At 39.0% G+C, this 27,046-nt stretch overlaps 1 protein-coding gene across 7 annotated transcripts in view; it reads right to left on the bottom strand.

Moving 5' to 3' along the window:
• The window catches only part of ATG4C (autophagy related 4C cysteine peptidase), a 101,610-nt gene extending 74,838 nt beyond the window's left edge, over positions 1-26,772 (bottom strand). For 2 of the 7 annotated variants that reach the window (XM_008068359.1, XM_008068364.1), the window contains exons 1-5: positions 26,671-26,772; positions 25,684-25,860; positions 14,470-14,555; positions 8,058-8,136; positions 7,076-7,215 (exon numbers count right to left, since the gene is read on the bottom strand). In XM_008068359.1, the coding sequence (XP_008066550.1) occupies positions 7,076-7,151 (76 nt within the window). In that variant the 5' untranslated portion in view covers positions 7,152-7,215; positions 8,058-8,136; positions 14,470-14,555; positions 25,684-25,860; positions 26,671-26,772. Of the gene's footprint in view, positions 1-7,075; positions 7,216-8,057; positions 8,137-14,469; positions 14,556-23,893; positions 24,045-25,683; positions 25,861-26,452; positions 26,521-26,670 lie in introns of those variants that run through there. The other 5 variants (XM_008068360.1, XM_008068362.1, XM_008068361.1 and 2 more) reach the window with 5 other exon arrangements.
• Positions 26,773-27,046: the final 274 nt, after the last annotated feature.

Raw genomic sequence — 27,046 nt, 5'->3', positions numbered from 1 at the left:
AATATCTGTCTGGGGATGTGGAGACACCTCTTATCAACAAGGGTGCCTGAACGAAGCATATTTGTATACCTAACCCTTAAATGTACCCCACAATATCATAATAAAATATACTGATTATAAAAAAAAAAGAAACGTTACTAGTATAGCACTGGAATGACTCTATTAGCCAAAACAATAAAAACCTCCTCCTGGTGGAGTGCAATGGCTCATGCCTATAATCACAGCACTTTGGGAGGCTGAGACAGAAGGATCACTTGGGCCCAGGAGTTCAAGACAACCCTAGGCAACATAGCAAGACCTTTTCACTACAAAAAATCAATGCCTTAGCCAGGCGTGGTAGCATTCGCCTGGAAGGCTGAGGCGGAAGGGTCGCCTGAATTCAGAAGGTCAAGGCTGCTGTGAGCCATGATCATGCCACTGCACTCCAGCGTGGGCGACAGTGAGATTCCAATTCAAAAAAACAAAACAACAACGAAACAAAAGCAGTATTTCCAAGAAAATTCTAAGAACTTAATAAAAACAAGCTCAAATAAAAAGAAGCAACTTTTAAGGAGCAGCTTCTCCCTTTCTCCCTATGCTTTACACTCTATCGAGTGACTCCTCTTACCAATCACCAGTCCTTCCTCAAAAAAAAAAAAAAAAAATTATGAATCCGATTGGTCAGAGCCTGAGGCAACACAAGGGTCCATATTTCACAAGTACAGCATTACAGTACTTTAAAGTTCAACCCTCAGTCATGTGGTACATATTCTCTCTTACTCTTCTACTTCCTGTGCAGAGTCTAATTCCTCACCATAGACTGGTTTCTTTAATACTCCATGAAAATAGCAGCATAAGGGGACTCAGAACTTCTCATAAGGCCCAGCTGTTTTTCTCTCTTTTTCCACAGGCATGTCAGAGCTGAATCAGATCAATATGCCAAATAACTAATCTATAGAACATACTTTTTTCTTTTATTTAGATTTAGTTGACTAGTTTTCATTTTATTTTTATTTTTTAAAGCATAAGAAAATTACCACTTGTCTCTGCCCCACTTATTAATACTAAGCCAGGGTACTAAAAGGCAGAGTGAGGGAAAAATGAAGGATATAAAAACAATAGAGTCCAGCGTGGCGTGGTGGTTCACACCTGTAATCCCAGAACTTTGTGAGGCCAAGGTTGGAGGACTGTTTGAGACCAGAGCTCAAGACCAACCTAGGCATCACAACAAGTTTGCCTCTCCAAAAAATACAAATAAAGAAACCTTAGAGCCAATGGATAACACAGCCTGGGGCATAGGAAAAAGTCATGAATAAGAAGTATTATTATGAACAAGTTTCCCCTATACATATTAAGAATACATTCAGCCTAATGCAGTGGCTCAAGTCTGTAATCCCAGCATTTTGGGAGGCGAGGTAAGGGGATTGCCTGAGCCCACAGGTTTGAGAACAGCCTGGGCAACTTGGTGAGACCTCATCTCTACAATAAGTAAATAAATAAAAATTAGCCAGGCATGGTAGCACACGCCTGTAGTTCTGACTACTTGGAAGTCTGAGGCGGAAGGATCACTGGAGCCCAGCAGGTCGACGCTGCGGTGGCCGTGAGCATACCACTGCACTCCAGTCTGGGCGACGGAGTGAGACTCCGACTCAAAAAGAAAAAAGAACACATTCATCAGAACTCTTCCTATTCAAGAATATTTTTATTCTCTTGCTCAGTCTCCCTCCTCTTTACCTATAAATCTCTATGTATAGCAGCAGGGGAGTGAATTAGGGACAAATTAAATGCTATGAGTTCTAAATGAAAACTAATTAAATAAAACTAAATAAGAAAACAAGCATACTTGGCAAATTGGACATGTGGCAAAACAGTCATTCAATAAATTGATGCAGAGCAGTGACTGTGCATGAGGGATAGGAATTGACTAAAAGGAAACATGAGAAAACTTTCTGGGGTGAAGGAAATTATCTACACAGTGATTCGACTGTTGGCTTCACAGGTATATGAATGTGTCCACCTCTTCAAATTGTATACCTAAGAACTATTAACTTTACTTTATGCTAATTTTCCCTCAATTACCAAAAAAAAAAAAAAATGTAAGAGATGAACTGGGTCAGTGTTCTAGTTATCTATAATAAGTTTTAATAATCGACTTCAAACTTAGTGACTTGAAACAACAACATTTTTTCGTATTTCACACAATGACTGGACACAGTTGGGTAGTTTTCCACTGGTCTTGCTTGGAGTCTCTAACATAGCAGAAATCAGCTGAAGAGGCTCAACTGAATTCACAGCTGACATACTCTCTCTTAAGTAGTCTGAAGGACTTGACTCTTTATGTGGTCTCTCCATGTCATTTCTCCATCAGGGCACCTGAACTAGTTACTTAACAGTTCAGAGCTCCAAAATAAAGCAAACAGAAGTCACCGCTTAATGGCTAGGCCTGGAATTGACATAACATCACTCCCATCTCATTCCATTCATTAATGTGAGGCACAGACTAGCCCAAATAGGGTGATGGAAAATGCCAAGAGTCCTAAGAAAGGATCATCCACCTAGCATCTTATGGAACTTCAGAGGCAGGGCAGCATAGTAGTGATGGCTGTTCCACTTCATAGCTGTGGGACCCTGGCCAAATTTCCAAACCTTTCAGAGTGAGTCACATTTCCTTACATGTAAAACAGGGGAAATAATATTGGCCTCAAGTGGTTGTGATAAATACTTAACAGTTTCAGAGCTCCAAAACAGGGCAAGCAGAAGTCACCTCTTAACAGCTAGGCCTAGAATTGACACAGCATTACTCCTATCTCACTCTATTAGTTAATGTGAAGCACAGACTAGCCCAAATTCAATGAGAAGAAACAACACAAGGCATGATTCGCTGAGGGTCACCTTTGGAGACTAGCTACACAAATAGAGTCTTACCCAAAAAAACCTATGGTATATTAAATCAGCAAAAAGATAAAGAGCATAGAAATAATAAAGATGGCCAGGCTTGGTGGCTCAGCCTCTCATCCCAGCACTTTGGGAGGCTGAGGTGAGTGGACTGCCTGAGTCCAAAGGTTCGAGACCAGCCTGAACAATTTGTCAAGATGTTGTCTCTACAATAAATAAAAAATTAGCCAGGCATGGTAGTGCATGCCCGTAGTTCCAGCTACTTGGAAGGCTGAGGCAGAAGGATCACCAGAACCCAGGAGGGCGACGCTGGGGTGGCTGTGAGAGCGCCACTGCACTCCAGCCTCCAGCCTAAGCGACAGAGTGAGACTCCAACTCAGAAAAAAAGAATAAAATAGGAATGATTTTAACAAAGGGAATGCAAAATTTGTAAGTAGAAAACTACAAAACACTTTTGAAATAAATTTTAAAATACCCTAAATAAATGGAAAGACATCCATATCCATGTATTGGAAGACTTAATATTGTTAAGATGGCAATATATCTTCAAATTGATCTATAGACATTATTAAATCCCTATCAAAATTCTAGCTGGTGTTTTTGCAGAAACTGGCAAAATAGCCATAAAATTCTTATGGAAATGCAAGGGATCCAGAGTAACCAAAACAAACTTGAAATAAAAAGAACAAATTTTACTACGATGCTACAGTAATCATAACAGTGTGATACTGGCATAAGGATAAACATACAATAAATGGAATAGAATTGAGTGTCAAGAAATAAACCCAGACCACCCATGGTCAATTGATTTTAGTCAAAGGTATCAAGTCCAGTCAATGGAGAAACAATAGTCTTTTCAACAAATGATGCTGGGCCAACGAGTTAGCCACATACAAAAGAATGAAACTGGATCCCTACCTCACACCATATGTAGAAATTAACTCAAAACTGGATCAAAAACTTAAATGTTCTAAAAAAAACTTCCATTTAGAAGAAAACATAGGTATATATTTTCATGATCTTAATCTAAGCAATAGTTTATTATGATATTAAAAGCACAAGTAAGCAAAGAAAAATAGATAAAATGGCTTCCCCAAAATTCAAAAGTTTTGTACTTTAGTGCGCACACTCAAGAAAATAAAAAGGGCCAGGCGTGGTGGCTCAAGCCTGTAATCCCAGCACGTTGGGAGGCCGAGGTGAGGAGACTGCCTGAGCCCATGAGTTAAAGAACAGCCTGGACAACTTGGCAAGACTTCTTCTCCACAACAAATCAAGAAATTAGCCAGGCATGGTAGCATGCACCTATATTTCCGGCCACTTGGAAGGCTGAGGTGGAAGGATCACCTGAGTCCAGCAAGTCAACGCTGGGGTGGTCGTGAGCATGCCACTGCACTCCAGCCTGGACAACAGAGTGAGACTTCAACTCAAAAATTAAAAAAAAGAAAAAAGACAATCCAGGAATGAGGAAAAAAATTTGTAAATCATATTTTTGCTAAGGGTTTTGTATCTAGAATATATGAAGCACCCTTAAAACTCAGTAATAAAACAACAAATATTCCAATTACAAAATAGGGAAAGGATACAAATAGACATTTCTCCAAAGAAGATATACAAATGGCCAATAAGGTTATAAAAAGATACTCAACATCATTAATCATCAGGAAAATACAAATCAAAACCTCAGTGAGATACCACTTCACAACACTGGAATGACTCTAATAAAAAAGATGACAATAAGAAGGGCTAGCAAAGATGTGGAGAAATCTGAACCTTCAAACATTGCTGATGGGAATGTAACATGGTATAGCTACTTCAGGAAATAGTTTGACAATTCCTCAAAAAGTTAAATTTAGAGTTAATATATGACTCAGCAATTCTACTCCTAGTTGGGCAATTCTACTCCTAGTTGGATATAGACTTGATTAAATTAAAAACATATGTTTAGGCCATGCGCAATAGCTCATGCCTGAAATCCCAATACTTTGGAAGGTGGAGGTGAGAGGATTGCCTGAGTCTAGGAGTTCAAGACCATCCTGGGCAACTTGACAAGACCTCATCTCTACAATAAATTTTTTTAAAAATCAGCCAGGCATGGCAGTGTGTGCCTATAATTTCAGCTACTTGGAAGGCTGAGGCACAAGAATTATCTGAGCCCAGCAGGTCAAGGCTGTGATAGCTGTGACCATGCCACTGTACTCCATCCAGCCTGGGCAACAGAGTGAGATGAGACTCAGACTCAAAAAAAAAAAAAAAAAAACGTTTGCACAAAAACTTGGACATGGTGAAAGGTAAACTGGTAACAAAATCTGGTATAACCACACAGTGAAATATTATTCAGCTATATAAAATAATGAATTACATACACACACGTAAAACATGAATGAACCTTGAAAACATGTTCAATGGGAGGGGTCAGACACAAAAGACCACAAGTTGTATGTATCTATTTACCCAAAATAATAATCAAACTCATAGAGGTAGAAAGTAAATCAGTGGTTTCCAGGCGACCAAGCACGAATGGGGAGTGACTGCTAATTAATGCTCATAATTTTCAAAATGTAACATCATGTTATTGCCAGATAGCTATCTACATAGCTATCCGGCCATGATTTCCAGCGGATCAGAAGTCAGTTGCCAATTGTGTTTTACCTGAATTTGCATTATCAAGGGGTTTTACTGAATTCTGTTTTCATTCATATTTTATGGATATAAGTTTTTTCCTGTTGAAACTGGTTCTGCTGAGTACTCTTCCATATTAGATGGGTTTCAAAAATCTCCATATAATCCTCATTGGATTTGCTTGCAAACAAAGAGCAACTAGGTTAAAAATTGACGCTAGGAGAAAAATCAGCAGTATTGGTGTATAAACTTCATACTGTTTTGTGTGTCCATTCAAAGGCCTATTTTGCTTATTTCCTGCCCCACAGATGGAGCTGCCTGAAATTGAATCTGAAAACCTGAGGCACCTGAACAAATTCTATGTGCTTTGGAATGTTTTTTAAAAAAAAAAAAAAGGCAGCACAAGCCATGGGAATATTAACATACTCTAGCAATACTCAAGCAACAAAAAAAAAAAAAAAAAAAGGCCACATAGTATATATGGGAAAATATGCACCCCAATGAAGCCACCAACAATTGGGTAAATTATACTGAGAAAAGGGACCTCAAGATAAATTTTTACAAAAATTTACTAACCACAGCAAGATTTGTAAAAGCTTACTGACCAGCTGTAAATCATTGTTGTAAACTAACTTTAGCCCACAGTAAACAGAGATGCAGTTACCCACTGCTGTTAATTCTGCAGTAAAAGGAAAAGCAGTTAACCATTGCTGTTAATGAACCATTGCTGTTAATGAACCCTACCTTAAAAAACAGAACACTGGCTGGGCACGGTGGCACACACCTATATTCCCAGGACTTTGAGAGGCCAAAGCAAGAGGACTGCCTGAGTTCACAGGTTCGAGACCAGCCTGGGCAACTTGGCAAGCATCTCTACAATAAATCAAAACATCAACCGGGCATGGTGGTGCGTGCCTGTAGTTCCAGTTACTTGGAAAGCTGAGACAGAAGGATCACCTGAGCCCAGCAGGTGGAGGTTGCAGTGGCTGTGAGCACACCACTGCACTCTAGCCTGAGTAACAGAGTGAGACTCCAACTCAAAAAATTAAAATAAATTTTAAAATAAACAAAAACAGAACACCACAATCAATCAGCAGTCTTGCAGAACTCATCATAAAAACAACTTTCCTTTGCAAAATTCCCTATGTCACGTAGGCAATTCCCCTGGCACCAAATGAGATCCCATCATAGCCTTATAAAAATTCCTTCTAGCCTCTGTCTCTTGGCAGCCAGCACACAGTCGCTCTCTGTTGTTCTGCTCACTGTGCTCTTCACAGCATGTCTTCCCTTAAACAGATCTGCCTTTCTAAGTTCATAACTGTGTCGGTGAGTACTTCCACCACCCACAACTCAGGCTTCACCGAGTCATTCGCACAGCAGTATGATGAGTTTCTTAGCAATGTTTATGATATTTGGCTCCTTCTTCAGGAGATATTCTTAACTACATTCCTTACAAAATTATTTCATTTGAAATAAAGTATGTCATTTATTCTCAAGTAATTGTCAATGACCTAATAAGGAAGATAATATATATCTTCAAATATTTCTTCAGATATTTTAGCTTTAATATCATAATACTTACTATATTTCATGTTGTTCCAAGCAGATATAAATTTAGTTTTTAGCTTGTCAACTTCATCTGTTCCTGTGGCCTCCATATTCAAATTCTAAAGAAAAAGCCATCACTTGATTGCATTCTTCTGTAAAATTTAATCTTTTGCACTTTAAAAAAAATTAAGGAAAAATAAGTAATCAGTACACGTATGGTTTTCTAGTGCTATACCTGTTAAAGTTACTTTAGTGATTATATACAATTTGAACTAAAAATGAACAAACTGCTGGGCTTGGTGACTCAGTCCATAATCCCAGCACTTTGGGAGGCCGAGGCGAGTGGATTGCCTGAGTCCATGGGTTTGGGACCAGCCCGGGGAACTTGGCGAGACCTCATCTCTACTATAAAATCAAAAATTAGCCGGACATGGTAGCACGCACTTGTAGTTCCAACTACTTGGAAGGAATGCCAGAATCTGGCAGGTTGACACTGGGGTGGCTGTGAGTGTGCCACTGTACTCCAGTCGGGGCGACAGAGTGAGACACCCACTCAAAAAATAATAATAATAATAAACAAACCAATTTCTCATTTTATAGATAGAAAACCCAATTCTCATTTTACAGACATAAATCATATAGAATAGCAAAATCTATAAACATCTTAATTACAAAAAACATTTAATATCAAATATATAACAACAAAATTATCTCACAAAATCAAACAATTATTCACAATTGTTCACAATTTGAATACAATCAATCAATTTAGTAATACAGTTCTGTTTTGATGTTTGTGAGAATATCCAAGATTTGTTTTATTTATAATTAAAGAAGGTAATTTGAAATCTTATGAAAACATGCTATTTCAGAATGGATGCTTCCACTTTTATATTAAGTCACTATTTCATTTATAATTGTCTTGTTTTCTAAATTAAGACACTTCCTATCTTAATACAGCAGCATTTTTTAAAAAATAGAATGGCTTACATTTACAATAAAAAATATTTTCTTACTTTAAAATAAGAATGAATGTAGCTTATAAATGTTTGCTTTATAAGTGGCTTGAAGGAAAATCGAGATGAGTGATAGAATCTGAAAGAGGAACAAAGTATAGCTGAAAATGCTTGCACTTATTTGCACTAATTCACAGACAATTTACTTTTCAAGAAAAGAATGCACATTATTACCCTTTCAGGGTTATAAACATCTACTCAAAGATTCTGATACATTACTTCTGTAACACTAGACATTCCATTTTATAATATGTATTTAAAGCTACTAATTACACATTACAGTTCTGAGGAAGGAGAAAGTGTGGTCTATTGGAAGAATTTTAAAAACCAATGTGACTAGAAACTGAAAGTCCAAAAAGATGTCATGAGATAAAGCTATAAAGTTGAACAGCGGGCAAGCCACACAGAGCCTTGTGGACCAGGTTAAACTGTTGCCCCTTATCCTAAGAGCAAATGGTTTCAAACAAAAATATCATGACCAGAATCTGTACTTTTGTTTTGCTTGTTTTACTCCAATAGCAGCATGGAGAATAGATTGTAAAGGAACAAGAGCTGATAGTAAAAATTGACCACTGCAGAGTATACCTTATCCAAAAGGAAGTTTTGGATTTCAATATTTTTTTTGCAGATTTTAGAATATTTGTATTATATAAACTTACCAGCTGAGCATCCCTAAACTGAAAATCCAAAACCCTAAATACTCCAATGAGTGTTTCCTTTGAGCACTATAATGATACTCAAAAAGTTTCGGATTTTGTAGCATCTCAGATTTTGGAGTTTCAGATTAGGGATGCTCAATCTGTTTTGTACAGGACAGATGACAGTATCTTGGAATGGAGCAGTGAAGGTGGAAAGAAGTGGACATATGAGAAAATGTGGCAAAATGCAGTAAGTCTTGGTGATACAACGAATGTGGAAGGTGAGGAACAGGGCTATGACAAAGGTACACATCGGCTTCTGGCTTGTGAAACTGAACAGATAGTACCAATCACTGAAGCAGGGAATGTGAAAAGAGGGACAGATCAGGGGAAGAAGGCTATGAATTTGATTTAAGATATGCGGTACTTGAGATGTCTCTGAGAGATATAAGAAGAGAATCATTCATTTAGTTAATCATCGAATAAATTATTGCCAGGCACAAACAAGTTCCAGGCACTGCAGGTGAAGCAGAGAACAAAGGCAATGAAATAACCTACTCTCTTGGAGTTTACATTCTAGATATTTTCTAAAGATGTCAGCTAGGCAGCCGAACAGATCTGGAGCTCAAATGAGAGGTCTGGGTTAGATATATTCATTTGAGAATCGTCGATGTACAAATGAGAATTGAACACTGGGCGCAATGGCTCAAGCCTGTAATCCCAGCACGTTGGGAGGCTGAGGTGAGAGGACTGCCTGAGCTCAGGGGTTCGAGACCAGCCCGGGCAACCTCACCTCTACAATAAATCAGAAAATTAGCCAGTCATGGTGGCATGCACCTGTAGTTCTGCCTACTTAGAAGGCTGAGGCAGAAGAATCCCCCAAGCCCAGCAGGTTGAGGCTGTGGTGGCTGGGAGCATATCACTGCCCTCCAGTATGGGTTGGACAGAGTGAGACTCCGACTGAAAAAATAAAAAATAACTAAAAATAAATTTTAAAAATGAGAATTGAAGATACCAATACATTCCTCAAAGACTCTGCCTTGTTTATGTCTGTATTCCCAGCACTTGGTACAGTGCCTAGTACTTAAGGATGATAGTCAAGGCCTTTCATGAAATAACCTCTGCCCACTTAGTCAGCTCCGTCTTGCGACCTCACAAGTTCCGTCTGCTGAAACCATTTTTTATATTAACGTTAAACCTTCCCGAACATGATATGCTATCTGAAACCTCCAAGCCTCTGCATGTGCTGTTCCCTCTACCTCAAGTGCCTTCCTGCTCACCCTCACTGTTAGACTACCTTACTATCATGGAGTCCCTAAGACCCAGCGAAGTTTCACTTCCTCTGGCGAGATTAGTAAAATTTCCCTCGCTACCCTCCCCAAACCTCAAACTAAGACAGGTGACTCCACTTAGCTAACGGAGGTTCCTGCGTCTTCTGCTATCACAGCATTTGTCGCACTGTACTACAATTACTTGTTTCTTTCCTGACTCCTGCAACTAGACAGAAAGTCGAATGTCCTTAAATTGGCACAGTGGCCAAGCCTGTAATCTCGACACTTTGGGAGGCCAAGGTGAGAGGACTGCTTGAGCTCAGGGGTTCGAGAACAGCCGGGCACTTGGCGAGACCTTGTCTCTACAATAAACAAAAAAAATGAGTCGGAGCCAGGCTCGGTGGCTCAGCCTGTAATCCCACGCCTTTGGGAGGCTGAGGTGAGTGGATTGCCTGAGCCCGCGGGTTCGAGACCCACCTGGGCAGCAAGACCTCATCTCTACAATAAATCAAAAATCAGCCGGGCGTGGTAGTGCATGCCTGTAATTCCGGCTACTCGGAAGGCTGAGGCAGAAGGATCGCCGGAGCCCAGCAGGTCGAGGCTGCGGTGGCCAGGAGAGGCCACTGCACTCCAGTCTGGGCGACAGAGTGAGACGCCAACTCAAAAAAATAAATAAAATAAAATAAAAATATATTAATGAATAGCAACAATGAAATGTCAATTCACCTCTGGAACACTGCTTTAAGTCTTTAAGCTCTCCTTACAAACTGAAAGACTCTCAACTCCAGTGAGATGGTGTTGAGAAAACCAAGAAAGGACATACCTCGAGTCCATGCACATCTGGCAGACTCCTACCTGAAGTAGGACTCTAAGTCAAAAAAAAAAAAAAATGAGTCGGGCATGGTGGTGTGTGCCTGTAGTTCTGGCTACTTGGAAGGCTGAGGCGGAAGGCTCGCCTAAGCCCAGTAGGGCAAGGCTACGGTGGCCATGAGTGTGCCAATGCACTGCAGTCTGGGCAACAGAGTGAGACACTGACTCAAAAAAATAAAATAAAATAAAATAAAAAAGTAAGAATTCTGGCTGGTACACAATTGGTTCTCAAAAATATGTATTAAACAAATCAGTAAACTGATAAATTAATGAAATACAGGTATATCACTAGCAGCACTCTCACTAGAATTAGAATTTTTTTTTTACTGACACTGGGATAAAGAAAAGAAAAATTTTCCTCAAGAAAACTACATACATAATTTAGCAAAACCTGGAAAAGCAAGAAGGAAATTGTTTATTAAATATGTAAATTATATATAGTGCATCCACACGACAGATTATACATCCATTAAAAATGTCTCCAAAGAGTTTGTAAAAATGGGAAACACTATGCAGAATCAGAAACTTACGCATCATATGACACAGGCAAGTGCAAAGTGTAATAACATATTATTTTTAGAATTTAAAGTGTTTATTTTTTAAGAAGCTACCAACCTTGAAACTTCTAAATTCTAAATGTTTAAGTAAGAGAATGTACGTACATGCATGTCTTTTCTTCCTAAACCAAAAAGAAAGTAGGCCCCATGGAAGACTTTGATTTAGACAGTTCCCAACACAAGTCACCAAGGGCAGTCTGGACAGGCCTTAGCAAGTGTGTGAAAATCAAGTGCCGAAAAGTAGATAGGGGGAAAATGAAGATGGTGAGCAATTAGACACTTTGAACAGGGAAAGTCTGTATCTTACATAGCAACTCCTAAGTAAAGAAATAAGGAAGATAAGATGCCTCAATGAATACATAAATTAATGAGACAAATAGTCTGACCTCAAGGTACTTAGAATGGAATAAATTGTTGAGTTGTCCTTTTATTATTTTTAGTCAAAACTTTTGCTACTTAGACAATTTACCCAGAATAACTACTACCAAACTCAAATAGTTGAAATGATTTTGTAGCATATCCTTACCTATTCCACGAGAATATTTTTATTATAACTGTTACACAGAGTAGATGAGAAAAATAAAAGCATAAGGTCAAACTAAAGACAAGCTGTTGCTAGTTTGATTAATTCTGCTGTTACTTTTCATATGACTAAAATTGAATTCCATTCTTCCATAAAAATTGAAACCCACTTTATTTCTATGACAAAAATGTGTCTGTTTTTAAAAACTTAACTTTGTAGTAATCAGAGATTATTCTGAAAGGTGATCCTTTGAACCATGTTGGAAAGTATTATCAATTCAGATATTTTATAAAGGAATAACCAAAAATCCCTAATGAGGAAGAGATTTGCCTTACTGCATATTAAACACACTATAAAACTCAGTAATTAAGGTTTAATACTACTTAAATTTATTTTTCTTATTAATATGACATTGAACAAAACATAATAAAGAGCACAGAAATAAACCAAAGCATATTTGAGAATTTAGTACCTAATATGAGAGACATTTTGCATCAGTGAAGAAAGATGGCTAATTTAATAAACAGTGCGAGTTATAAGCTAGCCTGTTTAAAAAATAAAACTGGATGACTACCTCATACATTCTAGATAAATCAAAGATGTATACTCAAATGCAAACACATGGCACATGTGCACATACTCCAAAGAAACACAGATTCAATTTTTAAAAAATCCTGGAGTAGGAAAGGCTTTTCAATGCATGGCATGCAAAAATACAAATCAGAAAGGAAAATGTTATTACAAAAGAATAAAAACTTCATGGAGGAAAAAAAGTATTAATAGCACTGCAATATCACATATATACATACACATACACACACACACATTCACACACAAGGAGAGACCCAAAAATAAATAGAATTATTTTTTGGAATGTGGGCCCCTCGTCGTACAGGCTTCCCCCATAGGTAAGTGTTCTAGGAACCCACTGGCATCAGTGTACCAGCTAGTGTGAGAGGCTACATTTGACTTCAATGGATTTTTTTTGGAAATTATTTTAACGCATTTGTCCACTTCATGATAGGTGATTTAGGAGTGCACCTGCCCACACCATACTGAGTGTTCAGCAATTTTTTTTACCAAAAACAACATGATCCCTGTGCCCACCCCACATTCACCTGATCTCATCCTGAGTGACTATTTTTTGTTTCCCCAGATGAAAAAAGTCCTCAAAAGGAAATGTTTTGCTAATGTGGAAGAGGTGAAACAAAAACAGCAGAAGCACTAAAAGGCATCTAAATTGATGAGTTCGGACACTGTTTTGAATAATGGAAAAAGTGTCTCCATAGGTGTATTGCATCAAACAGAGAGTACTTTGAAGGAGACTGAAGTTTAAACATATAAGAATACATAATTTTTTATAAATAAATTCTGGGGTTTTTTGGGGTCCCCCCCCATACATATTATATAATATAGACCTATATTTCTCACCATAAAAAGGTATCCAGCCGGGCTCGGTGGCTCAGCCTGTAATCCCGCGCCTTTGGGAGGCTGAGGTGAATGGATTGCCTGAGCCCGCGGGTTCGAGACCCGCCTGGGCAGCGAGACCTCATCTCTACAATAAGTCAAAAAAATCAGCCGGGCATGGTAGCGCATGCCTGCAATTCCGGCTACTTGAAAGGCTGAGGCAGAAGGATCACTGGAGCCCAGCAGGTCGAGGCTGCGGTGGCCGGGAGCGGCCACTGCACTCCAGTCAGTGACAGAGTGAGACTCCAACTATAAAAAAAAAAAAAAAAAGGTATCCAAAGGCCAGGCATGGTGGGTCATGCCTATAATCCCAGCACTCTGGGAGGCCAAAGTGAGAAGACTGCCAGAGCCCATGGGTTCAAGACCAGCCTGGCCAACCTGGTGAGACCTCATCTCTACAATAAATCAAAAAATTAGCCAGGTGCTGTGGCATGTGCCTGTAGTTCCAGCTACTTGGAAGGCTGAGGTGGAAGGATCACCTGAACCCAGCAGGTTGAGGCTGCAGTGGCCATGAGCGTGCCACTACACTCCAGCCTGGACAACAGAGTGAGATTCCAACTCAAAAAAAAAAAAAAAAAAGATATCTAAGACATAGAGTAAGGAAAAAAGGGGAACAGTGTCAATATGCTTCATGCATGTACATGTATAAATATTATATAGGTATATACATATGCCTACCCACATACATACAGACAAAACAATGTCCAGAAGTTCATAATGTTAAAAGTAAAAATCTCTAAGAAATAAACTCTATTTTGACTTTCTCCTTTGTACTTTTTATTATTTAAATTGTTCACATTGTACCTCTTTTAAAATAATAACAAAATTATTCAAAAGTAGATTGCTCAAGTAAAAAAATCTAGTACAAAAAATTACAAATGTAAACAGGTTTATTAAATTCCAACAATACAACCGAAACTGACTAAGAAATCTCTAGAGAAGGCATTCTATTACAAAATTCCTAAACAGCTGATAGACAAAATTAAAATGCTGAGACATTTACTTTCCCATTTTAAGATAAGGAACCCTATTCTGGTGGCTCTTTAAGATATCGGAATCAGTCATTTAGTCATTTGAAAACTTAACTGTTCCAGTTGAGTTCCCCAGGGCAGCTTTGGCTCAATAAAATGACTTGCAGGATATCCTTTGTTAAATCACAATTTCTGTTTCCCCTTAAAATAAGTGTGGTAAGATTTTGAAAGAGAAAAAAGTGAATAAATTAATACTTTAGAACATTCAGTCTATTAAAATATTTTCTTTATATTTGTATGAGATGTGCCAAGAAAAAGCAGGACAAACTGTACTTTTAGTTTAACTGCAAATAAGCAAAAATACACAAATGAGGAAACCACAATGAACTTTAAAAGTAATAGCTTCACCACAAAATTCTAAAACTACCCTCACCCACAAACTCCCGTTCTAAAAGTCTCTGTTTTAAAAATAAAAAATTAAAATTCATCTGTCTACAAAGCATAAAGAGAGTAATTATTTAGCAATTATCCAGTACATTTCAATCTCTCTAGTATCTAAAATGCCTGGTTTTACTGCCCCAGTGATCAAACTGATGGGCCAGCATTCTTGTTTATTCTGTGGCAACTGAAAACCACCAAAATAGCATGCTTCACCAATTCCAAATTACTTTTTAGAGCTGTTTATGAATTATTTCTTAAAACTTTTGAGAAACTATTAAATCTTTTTTCAAGTTCTTTACTAATGCATACTATAATACATCTCCATATTTCTGTCCATGGTTAACATTCTGACAAATCTATTTTAATTAGATAACAGCATTAACAAGAAAACTCTATTTTATCCTATCTCAGAAAACAAAGATAATGCTACCAGATGAGGTTTATTCCTAAACTATAATATTTAATGATATGAAAAGCAGTGTGAAAACTAAGCAGAATTCTTTTTGGAGAACAGAGTTACAACATTTAATACGAAAATTATCGATGGAGAACCAGATGTCATTTTTAGAGTCACTTTTTAAACTATAACCATGCATTTAGACAGTAAAAATTATAAAACGATAAATGTAAAGGTTACTCAAATCAATATCCTTTAAGAGCAAGTGAAGGGAATCAGCCTCTCCCACCTGGCAATAGATAGACTACCTTATCCTCTAATGACTTAAAGCCAAGTGAAAGTTCCTGACAGAGCTTTAGGGACTAAGTCTACAGAACACACCTCAGTTATAGTACAACCAGCAAAAACATAGTAGATTCCCAGGATGTGCGTGTGCTCAGGCATCTTCCTTAAATGGTATTCTGCTGCTAGATGAAATACAGACATTGATTTTGATTTTTAGAATGCTTTTCACTATCCCATCAAATAAAAATGAACTGTGAGATCTGCTCTAAGTTTTTCATCTACTGTATATAACCTTTTCTACCTGCTTGCATTTTTAGTAACAGATATCAATCCTTTATCTGATCTTGAGGGTCTAAAACACTGGGCTATCGTCCCTGTTCTTTTATCTCTTCTCTTTGTCCCAGTTTCTGTTTTCTGTTTATAGAAACAACAATTATTGTGTCCATTTTGATTCCTTCTCTCTTCTTACACCTGACAATCTTCTATCTCCTTGCACTGAACTTGTGCTCTAAAAACTGTTCAGTTTGTAAACCCTCCTGAAAAGATGACTAAGGAGCTAGCATACTTATAAAAACAAATAGTGGTAAATAAGAAGAATGTGAGACCAATGGTAATATTTACGTGGAATGTCCCTTGTGAGAGTTAATGGTTAGGCAAGGTAGATGGCAGTAAGAAATAATGACAAAAAGATTCAAAAAAGTAACAGCAACATGACAAAGGCAAGACATGCAGGTTCAGAAACTGACTTTAAAAAGAGTAAAGGACTGATAGGAAAGAACTAATAAGATAGTTTTGTCTCAAGCAAAATTCGTCCATAAACATTCTTAGGATTCCTCAGGATCATACTAAAAATATAGTTAAAAAAACTAACTCAGGCCCATAATCCCAACATTTTGGGAGGTGGAGGTGAGAGGACTGCCTGAGTCCAGGGGTTTAAGACCAGCCTGGGCAACTTGACAAGACCTCATCTCTTCAATAAATAGAAAAAAAAAATTAGCCGGGCATAGTGGTGTGTGCCTGTAGTTCCAGCTACTTGGAAGGATGAGGCGAAGGATCATCTGAGCACAGAAGGTCAAAGCTGCAGTAGTTGTGACCATGCCATTGCACTCCATCCTGAGCAACAGAGTGAGAAACTGACTCAAAAAAAAAAACAAAACAATGAAATCAATGCATAGTGACTTTATAATGATGACTTAAATAAAATATAATACCAATACATTCTTCTCTTAAATCTAAAAGGAAGCTGGGCTTGATGGCTCAGCCTGTAATCCCACGCCTTGGGAGGCTGAGGTGAGTGGACTGCCTGAGCCCACGGGTTCGAGACCCACCTGGGCAACTTGGCGAGACCTCATCTCCACAATAAATCAAAAATTAGCCAGGCGTGGTAGCGCGTGCCCGTAGTTCCAGCTACTTGGAAGGCTGAAGCGGAAGGATCACTGGAGCCCAGCAGGTCAAGGCTGTGGTGGCCAGGAGCGGCCACTGCACTCCAGTCTGGGCGACAGAGTGAGACTCCAACTCAAAAAAAAAAATCTAAAAGGAAAAATATATATAGAAGAAACTAAGTCCTGAGCAGACACACATTTACCCTCACACATGCCTGCTGTCAAATTCTTCACACACAACTTGTGGCAAAAACCTCCACTGGTGCAGTACTGCATAGTACACGTCCACAGCCTGCACAAAGTCATCATAGCCAACCTAAATGGGATATAAGGAGCTTAAATGACCTCAATCATTTACTTGAAGAACACAATAGAAATTATTAATGATACGCAGGCTGTCTTAAGCCTGGATCTTATTTCTAAGAACATAATATTCACTATCCAGTTGTTTGGTAAATAAATTTAAATTATGTCAGGTTTTTAGTAACCTCTGATGGGTTCAAGGTAACTCTAAATATTTGGAGCCTATAATACTTTAAAATGCAACTTTCCAGGCTGTTAAATATGCAACCTATATATCAAAAGTAACACAGTGGGTCAAACCATTTAATCAACAAACTATAATTACTCCTACAAGAACTGAAGGACGTAAGAATCTCAAGACTGAAAAGGAACTTGCAAAGCATCTAGTAAGTACTAATACTAACAGTAGTTCTTGACCACTGCTCCACACAATACACTCTGATAATCTCTTCTAATCAGTAGTATTTGGGTAGAGAGGAATAGTGAAAGAAATCATATAAATATAAAAGATTGAAAAAAATATCACTCCCATGCTGAGAAGTGTGATCTGCCCTCTGATTCAGACTTACTGATAACCAACTAGGTTCAACCACCCACTGGGTTCAACCACCCACATGGAAACAAGATCTCCATTACAGCAACATCTTTGTCAACTGCAGTCCCTCAGCCTCTGAGCTCCTCTAGAACAGGGAGTAAAGTACTTAATGAGTATTATATTAAACTCAAAATACAGCCATAAACTTAAATGCCTGGTAGTATTTTAAACTGTTTATTCTCTACTAACATGCTAGAGTTCTAGAGTATCCACAGTAGCCACATGACACCTGCTCATTTTAAACAACTACACTTGCTAGAAAGATATTATTTGAAACCAAATCTCTGTCTCCCTCTTATTTCTATTAACTGGTCCTGGTCTTGGCCCCTGAAACTAATTCTTCCACTTGACAATTCATCTCTTATATAAAGACATACTTCCTAACCTCTCTCCCTCTCTTTCTCCCAGTCTTCTCTTTTCCACATTAAATACCCCAGTTCCTTCAACTTCAGAAGGTTGACTATGAATGGTAATGAGAACCATTAGGTTGCCAGTAAGGGGATTAAAAATGACAAGATATAAGTAACAAGTGGACATGGTAGGACTAGCAACATCAATATATATATGGAGGTGCATATGCCCACAAACAAGAGAAGAAACTAAGAGTGACTCTGACATTTCAGATTTAATGTCTAGAGGATAATGCTTCCGTTAACAGAAGAGGAAACCCAAGTGCAAAAGACTAAGGTGAAGATGGGAAATTCAGTTAGAGACAGTGAGTTTGAGGTTTGCAATAAGTAAACATGGATGTTACAGTCTGGATGTCTGTCCCCTCCAAAACTCAAGTTGAAACTTATCCCCCAAGGTGGCAGTCTTGAGAAATGGAACCCTGAAGAGGTGACTGGGTCATGAGGGTTCTGCCCTAGTGAGTGAACTGATCTACTCACGGATTAATAGATTAATAGGTTAAGTAGCTAACAGATTAATAGGTCATCACAGGAGTGGGACTGGTAGCTTTATAAAAGTAAGCCCCTTCACCATGTGAGGCTCTGCAACACCTTGAAACTCTGCAGAAAGTCTCCTCAGCAAGAAGGCCCGCACCAGAGGTGGGCCCTTGACCATGAACTCCTTAGCCACCATAACTAGAAGAAATAAATTCCTTTTCTTTATAAATTATCCAGTTTCAGATATTCTGTTATAAGCAACAGAAAACAGACTAAGACAATTGACACAATATTTTCCAAGATCCGTTATGTTAGTTGCTCTTGCCAAGAAAAAAGTACATCCATATTATTGAGTCTAATAGCTACATGTCATTAAAACACAAAATGTCACATTTATTTATCGTGTTTGAGTGGTTACTTCTATAAGACACCAAGGAAAATACAGTGAGCCATGAAACCCAGTTCCTACCCTCATTAACCTTGCATTCTAATAAGCAAGATGCTTATAACCATAACACAAGGTTGAATGTAACTGTACCTCATAACAGAGATATGGTGTTATAGTTATTAAGAGAATATTCACACATGAATAATATCACAGAGTAAAACAGTCACAACAGGCATTCTTCAAATATAAAGAACAAGGACTTAAAAATAATATATTTGGCCGGGCTCGGTGGCTCAGCCTGTAATCCCGTGCCTTTGGGAGGCTGAGGTGAGTGGATTGCCTGAGCCCGCGGGTTCAAGACCTGCCTGGGCAGCGAGACCTCATCTCTACAATAAATCAAAAAATCAGCCGGGCGTGGTAGCGCATGCCTGTAATTCCAGGTACTCAGAAGGCTGAGGCAGAAGGATCGCTGGAGCCCAGCAGGTCGAGGCTGCGGTGGCCGGGAGCGGCCACTGCCCTCCAGTCTGGGCGACAGAGTGAGACTCCAACTCAAAAAAAAAAAATAATAATATATTTGGGGTATAAATACAGGAAAACATTAGATATATTACTTAGAAACGAGGTAAAGTATCCTCAACAATTATGCCTATTGTTAAAGATAATGCCTGAATTGTATTATCAGTTAAAAAAAGAGCATTGTTTAAAATGTTCACAAACACAATTGTTTTGATTTACAATGAAATCATTTGATGTCACGTTTGTCATTCCGAATTTTAAATAATACATCAATTGAAAAATAGAGTTACAAGTTTAAAGCCTTACAAAGTTTAAAACTGAATATTCTCTAGCTGGTATAACTGTTCTAGAGTTCCCTATAACTATATATTGTGATAAAGTTTTAAATTATGTCTACTTTAGTAGTTTTACAGATAACTGATTTTACAGAGTCTATTAGTAGGAACCTAACTATATTTTAAATTGATAACATAATCACACAGAAAAAATAATTCAAATAACTCTGAACAGCTACTTTGACTATATACATATAGTGGGATATAGTCTAAGGCCACAAAATGGCAAAGAAATCTTTACTTGGTAAATCTGTTGTTGGAAGCAGTGCCAGTAGGTCTAGTAATTCTAAAATTATTTTATGTGTGCTATAGGATAAATTAAATGAATAAACAAATTGATATTTGAGAGACTGGAGTTCTTCCTTTGGGAAAATGAAGACACACATATGAATTGGGGGAAGTGAAAAGATCTCTGTAGTGTTGAATTTAAATTGAAGGTATCCTATGAACTCACGATTTCTTAGAAAGTGTACGTGTGTGTTCATTTAAAGAGTCTAGAACCAATGACACCCCAGTAACAAAGGGCATTTTCAGTGCCCAGATCTTGGTTTCTAAGTATCATTTCCCACTAAAATAAACCAAGACTCCATGGTAAAATGGCTGATTCCATGTATTGAGCAGGGGATGTACAAGATGAGCCTGGAGCGTCTTACTATGCAAAAAAGTAAGAAAGGGCTCAAATATCAATGAGGACACATCCAAAGGCCTTAGGAATCAGCTTGAAGGAACTGCCACGGACGAAATATGAGATAATCATCAAAAAAGAATGATGGTGGCACATAATAACATACTGCATAAATTTTGAAAAAAAGAATTCTTAGGTATAGTGATACCAAATTAAAAAGAGATGAGAGAGATCTTATTTATAAAATGTAGCCACAAATATATGTAGTATATTGACATATCTGGGAAATCACTATTTGGCAATCATCAATGCAATGACTGATTCTGGCAAGAATTATCAATGGCCGGGCTCGGTGGCTCAGCCTGTAATCCCGCGCCTTTGGGAGGCTGAGGTGAGTGGATTGCCTGAGCCCGTGGGCTCGAGACCCGCCTGGGCAGCGAGACCTCATCTCTACAATAAATCAAGACATCAGCCGGGCGTGGTAGCGCGAGCCTGTAATTCCGGCTACTCGGAAGGCTGAGGCGGAAGGATCGCCGGAGCCCAGCAGGTCGAGGATGCAGTGGCCGGGAGCAGCCACTGCACTCCAGTCTGGGCGACAGAGTGAGACTTCGACTCAAATAAAAAAAAAAAAAAGAAAAGAAATATAAGCAAGTACAAAGTTCAGAAAGGTCTGGCTTAAATTAAAGGTAATAATCCTAACAAACAATAAGTAGTCACAAACAGATCAACCACCAATTTCCTATTATAACTGTAAACTAAACACCATCTCTGCTGAAAATTCTGTAAAGATGATGTGCTGGCTCATGTAGAACAACAGTGAACAAACAAAGCTGCCTTATAAAATATTTTCTCCAAATTCAAATACCAAACAAAAATTTTTAAATCAAATTGGGTTTATTAGTTATAAAAAACCCTAAAATTAAAATGTTGTCATGGAGGTTCACATGATCTTGGACCCAGCATCACTATAACAATGGTGATAATAAACACTTAAACTCCAAACCAAAACGTTTGTTAATCTATAGATAGGTTAATATATATAGATAATATACATCTATCATCTCATTTAATCCTCACAACAATTCTATAAGACAAGTACTATTATTATCCCCATCTCATAAATTAAAAAAAAAAAAAAAAAGGGCTTGGGAAATCTGTATAACTTCTGCAAGGTCATACTGCTAGTAAATATCAAGAGATTTTGAATCCGGGCAGTCTGATTCCAAAGCCCAATCTCTTTGCTCTATGCACTCTACCACTTTACGAATAAATATAAAATTTAAACAATAAACTGCTTGTACTGGTTCAATATCAAAAATTACACAAATGAGATATTTCAAAGAAAAAAGTGTGTCTTTTTTCCCTAATGCACATTTATATTTATGTATGTACCAACTGAATGAAGGTAGAATTAAACCAGATGTCTAATTTATTGCCACATCCCAAGTGAAAACAAAGATAATAGTTATACAACTGCATTGCTCAGTTACCTAAGTCATATACATGGTTTCATATATTACATATAGATTCAAAACAAATACCAACATAGTTCCAGACGCTTTCAACCTTTGTTCATTCAAGAGAAAATAATACCAAAAAAATTTTATTTCAGGTATAGCATTACTCAAATATACTAAACAGAAACGATGACACAAAAAGAGGGGGAAAAAACTAAGAAACACTGCTGCTATGATAAAAAATATTAATAAACAAAGCATGTTCCCCAAACCGGTCCTCTTTCGTTGTTCTCTACCTCACTGAATTTCACCACAAACTATGAATAGCCAAAAACCTAAGAGTAGCCAATGACAGGAACTTCCTCTCCCTCACTTTCCACAGCTAAGCTATCCCCTACTTCCACCTCCGAAATTCTTTAGAATCCACCCAATTCTTTGTCTTTACCACCACTTTGTCCAAGATAATGTCATCCTTCATCTGACTACTCCACCAGTTGAACCAGCCTCACCCAATCCCCATTCTTATCCCTGCTATAATTATCAGTTCATTCTTTTTTTTTATAGCATTTACCATAGTTGTAACTTTAAACATCTAATATATGATTTACGCCTGCCTCCCCTCTTACACAGTAAATTCTAGGAGGGTAGAAACTGTATTTATTCACTACTATATTACTGTGGCCTAGAAGAGTGCTTAGTTAATAAATAAATGCTAAATGATGAATGCATGTCAGAGATCACAAACTTATTCATAAATAGTCCAAAATAAATAAATAAGGTAGTTATAAGGCTCAAAAATCATTCTAGATCACAGATTTTCACGTTTTAACTCCAGAATTGAAATGTAGCTGGGCACGGTGACTTAGCCTGTAATCCCAGCACTTTGGGAGGTTGAGGCGAGAGGATTACCTGAGCCCACAGGTTCAAGAACAGCCGGGGCAACTTGGTGAGACCTCATCTCTACAATAAATCAAAAAATTAGCCGGGCATGGTAGCGTGAGCCTGTAGTTCCAGCTATCTGGAAGGCTGAGGCAGGATTGCAGAGCCTAGCAGGTCGACACTGGGGTGGCCGTGAGTGTGCCACTGCACTCCAGCCTGGGCGATGGAGTGAGACTCCAACTCAAAAAAAAAAGAAATGCAACTCACAGTTAACAATCTTGGTCTCTTTGACAATACTTTTTTCTCTTAGTGCTTCATGAAATAATGATGCACCTGGAATTTTTTTTTTACATCTTCTGATTTGATGAAATAGGTGACTCTACAATTCACCTGGTCCACTCAGTTCAAATCTGGTAATCTTGCCTCCCTTCTCCCTTGGTCACCACCCCACCCTCAACATTCAATAATTAACAGATGTGACCGACTGCTTCACCAATGGCTCTCAAATCACTCCTTTCTTCCATTCTCTAGGTGATCACTCTAGATCTATCTAATTCATCATTGACTCACATCTGAGTCCTTACCATACCTTCATTCATTTTAATATCTTCCAAATTCAACCAACACTGTGCACCAACTATGTGCAAGAAAACTAAAGATACTAAAGCAGTCCAACCACCTTTTCTCTCCCTTAATCTCTCTCCCTTACAATTCAACCTTAGAGATCTTGTTTACTTTATGCCTCAGTCTGGAATTACTTATCCCCAATTTCTACCTACCAAAACACTAGCAACTATTTAAATTCCAGATTAAACCTCATCCTCTTCATGAAACCTTCCCTAGTTAATTTCTTCTCAACTTTAACATTCTAAAACACTCACATAAAATCTTACAATATTGGCTATATTTTCTGCTTCTTGAAGGCAAGATTTACATCTCACACATTCTGCTGGAGTATAAGCTTCCTAAGAGCAGGGACTTTTTTTGTCTCTTTTGTTCACTGCTATTCCCACAGTACCTACCAGAGTAACTGGTATACAATAGCTGCTTACCAAGTACATGCTGAATTGAAATGTAACTGGGCACGGTGACTTAGCCTGTAATCCCAGCTCTTTATATATTCCAGGGTAGAGAACAAATCTCTGCAGCTGTGGTACAGTGGGAAGAGTCAAAAATATTCTCTATCTCAGTGAATTACATGCCTTAAATTATTTGAGTTCAGTTTCTTCATCTGCTAAATGTAAATAATAAACAGGCTAGGCATGGTGGCTCACATCTGTAATCCCAGCACTTTGAGAGGCTAAGGCAGGAGGATTTCCTAAACCCAGGAGTTCAAGACAAGCCTAGGAAACCTTGTCTCTGCAAAAAAAAAAAAAAAAAAAAAAATTAGCTGGTTGTAGTGGCTGCCCGTCTGTAGTCCCAGCTCCTTAGAAGGTTGCGGCAGAAGGATTGAGCACAGGAGATCAAAGCTGTGGTGAGCCGTGACTGCGCCACTGTACTCCAGCCTGGGTGACAGAGTGAGACCCTTACTCAAAACAATAATAATGATGTCAATAATAATAATCAATAGCTCACTGAGATGTTATAGTTAACTGAGATAATGCTTCAAAATCATCTGGTATAGAGCTGAGGACAAGAGGATACTGCTACTGATAAATGCTCTGGCAATTTTGTGACAATAGTAATAAGTATTCAGTAAATGCCTAGTAAATGAATAAAATCTCAAGAAAAATATGAAAAGAAAAATTTGAGTAAAGTCTAGCTTTTTTTTTTTTTTTTTTTTTTTTAAACAGGATCTCATTCTCTTGTCCAGGCTGCAGTGCTGGACGATCATGGTTCACTGTGGCCTAAAATTCCTGAGTTAAAGCGATCCTCCCACCTCACCCTCCAAATCTGCTGGAAACACAGGTGTGAACCACCACACTCAACCCAATGTCTAGCTTTTTATCATTTTTTCAAGTTAAAAATTCCATGAGTGAATTAATTCTAAAATATTATGTATTTAGTCCCAAGTCATAAACCTGGCTGAAGTCATTTCAGATCATTAGGAATAATCCAATTTGACATTGTTCAAGTATTAATATTTATATTTTACTGACATGTATAAATTATGTTTGATTGCACTGAGAATGATAATTTTAGTATTAAGAACTCTACAGGTCAGGTGTGGTGGCTTACGCCTGAGTCCAAGGGTTTGAGACCAGCCTGGGCAATCTGGCTAGACCTCATCTCTACAAAAAATCAAAAAATTAGCCAGATGTGGTGGTGTGTGCCTGTAGTTCCAGCTACTTGGAAGGCTGAGGCAGAAGGGTCACCTGAGACCAGCAGATCGAGGCTGTGGTGGCTGTGAATGTGCCACTGCACTCAAGCCTGGGTGACAGAATGACTCCAACTCAAAAAAAAAACAAAAAACTCCACAGTGCAGTAATCAGAATATAAGATATTGCAAACTTATTTGAGTTACATGGTACTAGAAAACCAGAGTACAAAATTTCTGTCTACTAAACATTAGTGGATAGGATACAATGCTATTTACCAGAACTATCCAACTATCTATAAATACTTCATAACCAATCACCAGAAATACATTTTTCAGTATATCTGCATTCCATTTTACAAAAAAAGAACACCAGTTAAATGGCTTTTAATATCTTTTTACTAAATTACACAATTCCTTATATGGGCCACTTTTTGACCTTACAGTTCTCAAAACCTTATACTGAATGAAGCGACAATTAAGTCAATGTAACACCAGCTCATTGGACTGCTGTAGTCAGAAAATTTTCCCTGTTCAGGGAAGAGGCTTTATCCATTTGAAACTCAGAAAGTACACAGACTTTACCTTTCAAAGTCTTTGCAATTCCTCCAGGGACTTTCAATGGTTCATCATCTAATCACACAGCCCCAGCAAGCAAGAAGGAAAGATCACTCCCTTGTGTCTATCTGCCATCCGCTGACACAAAATAGTTGCAAAAATCCCATTAGGGACATATGGTCCAAGCAGGCAAACAGAAAATTCCTAAGTCATTCACACAACAAAACGAAAAAAAACTGTTAAGATGGAATACTGTCTAATTAGAGTGTAGCGGTGACCTCCACGCAGGTAAACAGCCAACACAAAGCGCAAACGGAAGCCAAAAGGAATCTTAAGAAACAAAAACTCAGCGAGCAGACGAAACAGGCTGGATTGGCCGCTGAGGGCTGTCATCTTCACAGTCATCACGGGGAAGAATGAATTCTAAACCTGCAACTTCCAAAGCCCTCAGAGGGGGTAGGTCGGGAGGGGTGAAGGCGAGCGAGAACCAAATACCAAGGGAATGAGCGTTCACAGAGGGATGGAAAGGCATGAGTACATCCAAGCCAGTGTGTGATGGTCAGAAGCAGCAATAAAGACCAAAAAGGGGGAAAGGGGCTAGGAACGAGAGCATCGAGACCCTGGGAGTCGGGTTTATTTCGTTGTCCTCCCCTCCCCCCCCCCCACCTTTTTTTTCTAACGAGGAGAAACGGGGCCGACAGAGCAGTGCCATGGGGAAGGGGGAAAGACAGTCGTGCCTGGAACACCTAAGCCGACCCCAAGGAAAGGGGGAACAGCTGCCCACACCAAGGCTTACGGCTTGTCATCTCTGGAACCCAGTACAGGGCGAGGGGAAGTCGGAAGACAAATGACACTAGAAAGCAGAGACGAGGGAGGCGCCAAAACCCTCGGAGGACCCCGGAGGCTGGCCACAGGGTCTTCGCGGAGGGCCCCTCGCCAAGAAACCCGGTCATTCGGGGACCAGAGAGGCTGGGAGTCCCAGCCTCCTCGACTAGCCTCAAGTCGTTCCCTCACCGAAACAGGAGGACCAGGGAACTGTGAAAACATGCAGGAGCCACACCGACCCGGGGACCGCTCCAGCTCCGGCTGCAAGCGCCACAAAACCAGACGCTGAGACCGCAGCTCCGCGGGCGCAGGTCCTCGAGCTCGTCGGCCACCGTAGTGCGAGGACCGCTCCCTCCCCGCCCCCCGCCCGGTGCATCAGGCCAGCCACTTCCGGGGCACGAAAGCCTGGCGATCAGCGGCGGCTTTAGCTACGGCGGGCGGCGCTTACTTTATCCGTCCCTGTTTTCCACGTCTTCGCCCCCCTATCCTCAACCACTAATCCGGCGCAGAACCTAAAGTACCCATCTGTAAGCAGCGTCTTTCTGACAGACAAACGACATGACGG

Source organism: Carlito syrichta, unplaced genomic scaffold, assembly GCF_000164805.1.
Source record: "Carlito syrichta isolate Samal-C Ts95f unplaced genomic scaffold, Tarsius_syrichta-2.0.1 Scaffold310501, whole genome shotgun sequence".
Taxonomy (NCBI): Eukaryota; Metazoa; Chordata; class Mammalia; order Primates; family Tarsiidae; genus Carlito; species Carlito syrichta.
The sequence above is the reverse complement of the archived record's forward strand: the minus strand, read 5'-3'. Positions and strand labels throughout refer to the sequence as shown.